The 8,790-nt window shown below is 44.1% G+C and overlaps 1 protein-coding gene across 1 annotated transcript; it reads left to right on the forward strand.

The window, feature by feature from the left end:
* Positions 1-4,808: 4,808 nt before the first annotated feature.
* LOC110503583 (mRNA decay activator protein ZFP36L1) lies at positions 4,809-7,851 on the forward strand. The gene is made up of 2 exons (XM_021581987.3): positions 4,809-4,977; positions 5,348-7,851. Exons 1-2 carry the CDS (start codon positions 4,924-4,926, stop codon positions 6,494-6,496), a joined length of 1,203 nt encoding a protein of 400 aa, XP_021437662.2. The 5' UTR covers positions 4,809-4,923; the 3' UTR covers positions 6,497-7,851.
* Positions 7,852-8,790: the final 939 nt, after the last annotated feature.

Here is an 8,790-nt window from a genome sequence, read left to right on the forward strand (position 1 = left end):
ATAGAGTGAGATAGCCTTCTGTGATCCCTACTGGGACCACCACGCAACACTGGGTGACAACAATAGGCACTACCTATGCAAACAGAGCCATTCACATGCATTCAAGTCCACCTGAATATGGAAATGCCCTAATTGACACACAATCCATGAGAAAGGCCAGGTACGGAAGGCTCAGGAAGGGTTCGCTACGCTAAATCGTCAGTGTGGCCCATCTATTGCCTAAAAATGTGCATATGCGTGGTGTCATGCAAACCCCTACTCCCTTACCAGTATCTCCATATTGTTTCCCTAGGGTGGACTTGCCATTCTGAGTCTAATACACTTCTTACATCCAATCATTTAACGGAGGCTTCCATCTAAAGGGATGCTTGGCGCACATAAGATGCTATTGATAAGTGGTTATCAATACCAGTAGAGGGAGTAACACATAACTTGTGGTGCAGTAATACTCCCCCAACTAAAAGTTTATCACTGGTTTGTTTGGGTCTTCTCAAAGTCAACATGTTGGGGCAGATACTAGTTCACATTGGCTAAGCTTAAAATGTAACACCCACACATGCAGTAGACAGGGGTTATCTCTCTGGTTAAAGGAGTTAAGTTCTTACACTAACAAGAGGTTTAACGTACCGCCTGATGCTCCCTCTGACCTAACCTCAATGTTGCCATTGGTTCCCCTTTCAAATGTACCATGGAGCATACCAAACCTAGTGCATCCAGAAACCAAACACATGTGTGTATGTACACAGAAGAGAATAGGGACCCAGACAGGGAAGTCAATTCCAGGGAAGTTCCTGTCTGTCTATGTGTTCTGGACATCCCTGACATATGTTAAATAGGGAACCTCCAACAACGTCAGGGTGTTTTACAATGTTGCTGCTCTGTTGACATTGTTGTTTGTATGAGCTAATCCTTCACCTGTGTGTGAGTGTCTGACTGTTTGCTGTGAAACTGTGCGACTGCGTTAAATGAGGGGCTTGTTTGTCCGTGTCTGTGGGAACCTCACGTTATCTGTCCCCCAGAATAACACAGACAGGGACACATCTCCGAGGACTTTACACAGAGGAAAGAGCCCTCATCCTACAGGTATATGCGCCTGTTCCTGTCGCTATTGACTGTGCTGAGAAGGTGAGCTATCTCTCGGGCCGGGCCGGCATCTGAGCCCAGGCATGGTCCTCCTTCCCCATCCCGCCTGGCCCTCCAGAGCTCCAGACGTGTTAACAGCCAGGCCACTGCCAGGGACATGTTTATCTGAGCCGCATAGCGTATTTCTGGCCTGGCATATGTAGGGCCACAACAAAGGGCCTCTTGTGAGGACCGCACAATGAGGGCAGGTCCGGGTTGTTTGGGGGGCGAAGGCTGTGGGCGCGGGGTTTGGAGCTCCAACAGAGGCTCTGGGGCTGTCAAGGGGGGGGACTGGAAGCTCCAGTGAATGGGGGAAGAAAAAGGAGGAGAGGGAGAAGGAAAGGGAAGGGCAGCAGGATAGTTTGTGCATTACTAATAAATGACACCGTGGATGACATCTCAGACACAAGCAGTAAAAGGCTTCCCTTTGTAACAACAAGAAAGCTAGCTAGTAATGCTAGACGTTTTAACCATTTCTTCATTATCATCATATACAATGATGTTATTTAAACATGTTTTACATTTACAGAATCATGTCAAAACATCAAGATTATATTATGTGTAATGAGAAGTAGCATGTCAAGACAACATGTGCCAAGATGTCTCCCTGTCATCAAACCATTTTATTTATAGTTTCAACCGTTTCTCTTTTGCAATGTGACCGTTCTCTGTCGCCCACAACTGCTAAAGTTTGAAAACCAATTCACAGAATCAGTTAACTGTATTGCCTGTATAAAACTGCCCATCAGGCTTTCCCCACTTGTTTTCATCTCCTGTGGGGAGTGGGTCCTGTTCAGGTCCAAAACCTCACTGCTACCGTTTACCTCTCCCAGCCCTGATAGCCAGGCAGTGGGTTATGTAACAGCCACCGCACAACGGAATCAGTTTCTAAGTCATTCCTTCCTGCAAGAAAACCAATACATCAACCAGTCATGATTGTGGGCAGATAAGGGCTAAGACCAAACAGCTACAGCAACTGACCACAAATGCTGTAGGGCAACCACTGAGCATCGCAGTTATTTAACTGTGCCCCGACTTTAATTCTCATGGAACACTCACCACGGTCATAAATGTCATAAATAATTACTGGAGAAAACACAGCGGCTTTGCATTAGAGTATGCCTATTGTATAGCAGCTTGGAGACGCATCAGTGGGCTGCTTTACTAAGACAAAAAAGGTCCTAAGAGTCAGACACAAAAAAAAGAAGCTGAGACGTACCCATTGAGGGTCAAAGGCAAATGTGAGACATTTATGTGATGCTTACTTTAACAGCTATTGCACCCCCTCTTCTGTGATGGCTCTGCCATTGTGACCTGATTGTCTAATCATTAACAAGGCCCTTTCCCTCCATCCACCACTATAGATCCATGCACAGGAATCTGTGACAGAGGCCTGCTGGTTTGGCTCACATACAGCAGGGCCAATCAGAGGGAGAAGGTCCAAGCCGGCATCTGCATAATCCCATTGTTGCCCCAGTGAGCACCATCGCTCAAGCATAATTGGTGGAACCATCCTCCAGGAGGACATTGATTGTGCCTTGATAATTGTCACTTTTCAGAGTTGGCCCATCCTTGTCTCTTTTCTCTCTGTCTGGGAGGCTATGGATGCCCCTGCATCTTTCCCTCCACCTCCACAGCCTCACAAAAACAACACAAGATAAAATAAACCGTGTCAGGAGAGTGGTAGAGTGCACAATGTCTAGTAGACAGATACCGACATGAGATAAAGCTATAAAATGGCATTTAAAATGAGCCTATAGTACTATGAATCAGACTCCCTCACGAGACAGTCCCTAAAACAGAAATATACTGTCACCTGGCAGTATAGTGAGTTTTTTCTCTCACTGTTGTCGCTAAAGACAATTGACACGGTCTCTTCATTGTGTAGATAGACTTTAATCTGGTTTACCGACACTGTGACTCGACAAACAGCAACCCTGGATTCAGTTGCTTGTCTTTTCATGCCCTAATTAAACAACCCTCCTCCTTATCACCTTCGAAACGACAAGTGTCATCGTGGGATAGCAGACTTTTTTTGCTGGGCCCTATCTCCATTCTTACAGAATGGTATGAAGTGTTGACTCTACTGTTGACGATAAGGCATCGTAGTGGTTTAAAGGGACAGTGCTGTCTGCTGACCGAAAGGCTCTACGTAAATGTTTACAGAGCGTTTTAGATGTTTTTACTCGGGCACTGTGCATTTTGATGTAGGTGTTAGGGTTGTTTTCAGTCCGCACCATCAAATGCATCATCAAATGTCAGGTAGGGAGGGAGAGAGAGAGAGGCTTACGTTCATGCAATGACAGATCAGGAGACATACAGATGTAGGATCTTCATTTGAGGCAGTTTTCTCCAGCAGGAAAATATTCCTGCAGCAACAGGAAACGTGGATTATTATGTGGATTCAAATTAATGGTCATATTTTTTAGTAGGGTTTGATACATTTTTCGAAAGGAAATATCAAGTCTGAAATGTTAAAATGGCCTTTTAAACCTCAAAGACACAACAAGTTGTAAATGGGATTCCTGCACTGCGGGAAAGTTCTCCTGCAAAAGGGTAATCAAATGAAGGTCGTACATCTGTAGTGAACTAAACCCCAAATTAATTAAGTTGCCGTTCAAAGTGTTGGAGTTTGTAAGCTTTTCCCATCCTTTGTAGGAATTTGCCCTTGGATGTGCCTTCACTATCTTTTAAACGTTTGAGTATGCTCTCCCACCTACTGTGAACATAACAAACCTGTCTAGTTGGACTTTTCTCCAAGGTCTCTGGTAGAATGTGTTCTGTTCTGTGCATAAGGTTTAGAAAAAGAGGACATAAGCCTGTAGTCAGTCACCGGGGTTTGGATAGTTAGGGAGCATATTGCATTTCATACAACCACCTCTGTTGTCTGCCAGACAGGTGAATGTGTGTGTATCATCTGCCCTCGATCTTCCTGTAAACAGTAAAAACAGTACTCCCATCCCTTTACCTCCAAATCCCAACAGTTCAACTGCTTCCTCCCCCTCACCCCAACCCCTCCCTGATATACTCAAACAATACCGTTTGACAGCAGGGCCTTTGTGTTAAGGGTGGGGCACTTGTTGTGGTTTGTGCTTGTGTTATGGCATCCATTTACAACTGAATACCTGAAATAACATCATGGATGAAGGGCATTGTAGACTTCCTCTCTCCTGCAGATATGGTTTCATATTCAAATCTGGGCTTTTGACATGCCAAGCAAGCCACAAAATACATCCCCATATTATATTAGACCATAATGGCCCACAGTTCAATGGTTGGAAGAGATGAAAGTGATTGCATGCTGCAGCAGTCACATCCAATCAAAACCAACCAATAATTCTATTGATGCTTCACTTTCCCATGACTTACAGCCACATCAGAGTGGCTTATAATGAATTCATGAATAGCATATATACATTTATTTATACCAACATAACTAACCCCAATAATAGACCGCTAGTACAAATCTGTGGCTTTTTGGAATTAGGTTTAAACTGTGAGTTATGGGCTATAGGAGATGCATATGTTCAACTTCGACATGTTTGTTTCATGTTTCCGCATTATAATATCAAAAGTGAATGGGGGGAGAGAAGCCTACTACTACAACTCAAGAGGAGTCCCCTCCACGCAAGACACGCCTTGTCACCACAATGTGGGTGGAGCTAGGCCTCCTCAACTATTTATTGGGATTCCAACAGATGCCTGAGAAACTTCAGAAGCGCTTGATTAGAGCGTCTTCCTGCACCAACACAGAACACACTCTACTGTGAAGTGGGATAACCTGCCAGAGGCATAAGCACAATGCCGTCCGACTTCCTAACGCCGTTTTTGGAACTGGAGGATGAGTTCTGCAAGGTAAGAAGACGTTTTTACATGTGTATTAATACGTTAGGCTATGTAGGATATGTCTGAAAGTTATACTGTGCATTTTAAAATGGTAAATAATCAAATACACAATTGTATCATTTTAACTTGGATTTGTATGTGCATCTTTTAATCAGTTTTGCCTAAAAAGAAAAGGCTTCAAACTTTCTCATTCACGTGCGTAACGGTATCCATCTGTCATTCATTCCCTGCCAAACGCATTATAGTCAACTTCCGGGCTATTGTGTTTGCTTGCAGTTTACAGTTTATTTGGTTCAGCATATATGTACATTGTATTATCTTGACCATGGCTTGAATCCCCGGTCTTGGAATGTGACTTCATTCCTCTCTTGTGTTATAGAATTTCCGTGGTCTGGACATGCCAGATGGCGCACCAGCCACCACGCAGATGCAGCGCATTGTGGGATTTCAGCGCAGACACTCACTATGCCCGGTCACCCTGCCCAACTCAAAGTTTAACAGCAGCATTGTGGACCCAATCGGCGAGCCAGCCTGCTGGGCCCTTACTAACACTGCTAACCAGCAGTGGAGCCTGAAACATCAGCAACAGTTGCCCCGCTCCTCTCTCAACAGCATCCCATTCCGTGTAGACCGTTCGATCAGTATGATAGAGGGCCATGTTGGCAGCTTCGGGTCCAGCGAGCAGCAGCTCCCCACCACCCCTCCTCTGATGCCCCCACCCGGTCTAAGTATCAGCACATGCTCCCTGTCATCTCCAAAGTCCCTCGCCCCCTCCCCTCCCATCTCCACCCGGTACAAAACCGAAATGTGCCGCACTTACGAGGAGAGTGGCACCTGCAAATACGGAGCCAAGTGTCAGTTTGCCCACGGCATGGATGAGCAGCGTGGCTTGAGCAGGCACCCAAAGTACAAAACCGAGCCATGCCGCACGTTCCACACCATTGGCTTTTGCCCCTACGGCGCGCGATGTCACTTCATCCATAACGCGGACGAGCAGCTCGGGCCCGATGGAGGAACGCCACCTCAGCGACTAAAGATAAGAGAACGCCCACAGCTGCTGCGTCACAGCATCAGTTTCGCTGGTTTCTCCTCTCCCCAAGCACTGACCGGATTCCATCCCGTTCCAGAGCCCATGCTGTTCTCTAGGGCTTCCTCGGTATCATCCCCGCCCCCCACAGGTAGTCCAGAACTGCTGTCCCCATTGTTTCCAGAACTTGCTACACTGAAGCACAACTATCCGTTCTCGTCTGACTGCGGAAACGACCAGATTAATAACAACCCTCACTTTTATGCTATCACTGACTCTAAGTGCCAAACTGTCTGTGCGCAAAAGTCAGCCGCACAGAACTCTCACCGCAATGCCTTCTCATTCACCGGACTGCCTGCTCTGCAGCGGTGTGCTTCACCTGACTCTCTCTCCGACCAGGAAGGCTACACCAGCTCCAGTAGCATGAGTGGTTGTGAGTCCCCTGGACTTGAGGGCAGACGTCTCCCCATCTTTAGCCGCCTCTCTGTCTCAGATGACTGACCCATCTGACTGCATATTACTGTCTCATCATAGCAGGAGTTCTGCCCAATGTTTTAAAGCTATAGCCGACATATTTAAAACAATATATCATAACGTCCATGTATACTGTTGTATACCCGTATTAGCTACTATGGGTGGCTCAACTAGCTTTACAGTATCCGTGATGTCTTTGCTAAGAGTTCTGTTGAGGAATTTTCTGTACCCATTTCGGGAAAACAAAAGCATGCAGGTAATGATCATTTTGGGCTCGGTATAGGGACAAAACTATTGTCTACACGTGTGCTTTTTACAACTTCAATGGTTCTTCTTATAGCCTTGCCCTTTTAGTGTGTAACCAAAGCTGAACATAGTACCTTGTCTTGTAGGCAGAGTAAATGTTGAAATGTATCCCAAAATGTAGCTAGGCCTACCGTAAATAAAATGTAGCCTTTAGTAAAGGCGACTAATTGACAGTGTTATCAAGTATTCTAACCATAGGGCTTTTTGGAGATGTATTTATTTTGTATGTTTTGCAGAGTTTGTTTACGATTGTGTTATGCATTTGTATATGATGCAGAAGAATATGCTTCACTCTTCGCTTTGTTTGAGCTATCATGTAGCTTTAGAACTTTGAATTGCTTGAGTGTAGACACTGCCAGGACCATGTCCACCAGCATCTCCTTATGCCAGTGAAAGCAATACTTGTGTTACAAGCTACCTTGTTCAATCAGTAAATACACGTATTGCCCTCACCGGGCATAAAAAGTCACATGTTCTTACCCAACAAGTGCATATCAGCGTTTAGTCTGGGTTCAACGTTTCAACATTCAAGTTCAAGCTCCTGATACATTCATCCAGTTTTGCTTACTCGGCGAGACAAGATTCTCATACACAATTGTGTGACTTGTTTATATCCTATTATAAACATGATTTGTGGCGTTACATGCTAATAACGTAGGCAAGCAATGTTGCCACAGCGACAATGTATGAGTAATATGCGTTACGTCAACATGTTGGCCTCTTGCACACTAACTGTTATTAGACAAAGTGGCATTAATTACTATTTGTATTTTATCTTACAAGGAACGTGTCTTTTGTGCGCCAATAGTGTTTTTTTTTTTGTAGCTCATTTGCCGCGAGAAAGGACTGTGATTGTCTTTACTATTAGCCTTAACTGTGATGGAAAAACAAACAAGGCTTTGCATTTGTTAAATTAAAACTTATTTATTTTGTTTTTCAGAGCAAAAATGATACTTTCGGTTTTGTTGGTTTCTATATAATTTAAGTGTATTGTTTACATTCTATGGGATATGAATCCCTGTCTCTATCTTAATATATTTTTACCTGTTTGGTTCAAAATAAAACTCTGTTGGAAATCACGGTCTCACTGACTTGTTTCACTTAGAGGCACACTGCACTTCATACCATCACTGTTAAGCAATAAAGTGATATTATTACTCATCTTAGAAAAAGTGACAATAACATACGAAAACATACGTTTTACAATTATGTATGCTTTCTAAGAGGGGAAAATATTAGGATGTAATGTTTGTAATGGAGATTGAACAAGAATGGCTCTCCGCACAAAATGAGAACATGATACAACAATTTTATTTTATTTGGACACTCACAAACACAGAAGGGAACAGAAGTTGGGTTTTATGTGTGTATTGTGTGGCTTTGTTCTGGCATTCTGGTGTTAGCAGACTGAGAACATCCCACTGCTGAATAATCCCAGACAATAGCGATTGGCCGTTCTATTGAAAAAAATTGGGGTGGAGGGGGTTACTGCAAGACATGAAAAGGCATGGGGCTTTTGTGAGACTGCTCTCTCTCTTTCTCACTAACATCTGTATGCTAATGCTAGCCCATGGAAATGGACTGAGGCAGGGGAGGGAGATTTGCAAGTCCATTGAGGAGTCACAGGTCCAGGGAGCAGATTTATTGGGGACTACGAGAAGGGGGGGGGGGGGGGGGGGTGTAGAGGCTTTCAGTAGAATTGTTTACCACGAGGAGGAGGAGGTGTAGCAGAGAAGGGTGTTTGCATTTGTCTGAGTTATAAGCATCGAAGAGAGTAACTGAAAAACCACTGCAAAATGTCCCATCTGTAATCCATAAGAGGATTCTAATGCACTGTCTTCAACAATACACCTTGTGATAATATGCATTATAAATATATGGATCTAGACTAATACATGTATTCACATTATTTGATAGCCCTTTGACCTACTTGCATATGGATCACTATGGAGGTGTTGTAGTTACCAATAGTTCTGGTAGTATATGACATAATCAAAGTGATGTTGTTTAGCATA

Source organism: Oncorhynchus mykiss, chromosome 24 (assembly GCF_057628025.1).
Source record: "Oncorhynchus mykiss isolate SJ-2025 chromosome 24, ASM5762802v1, whole genome shotgun sequence".
NCBI classification, from domain to species: Eukaryota; Metazoa; Chordata; class Actinopteri; order Salmoniformes; family Salmonidae; genus Oncorhynchus; species Oncorhynchus mykiss.

Bases quoted from the DNA above. Each gene is read 5' to 3' on its own strand.
- LOC110503583 (XM_021581987.3), top strand. From the start codon at position 4,924: ATGCCGTCCGACTTCCTAACGCCGTTTTTGGAACTGGAGGATGAGTTC. The intron at 4,978-5,347 runs GTAAGAAGACGT...CTTGTGTTATAG, and splicing joins TGGAGGATGAGTTCTGCAAG to AATTTCCGTGGTCTGGACAT.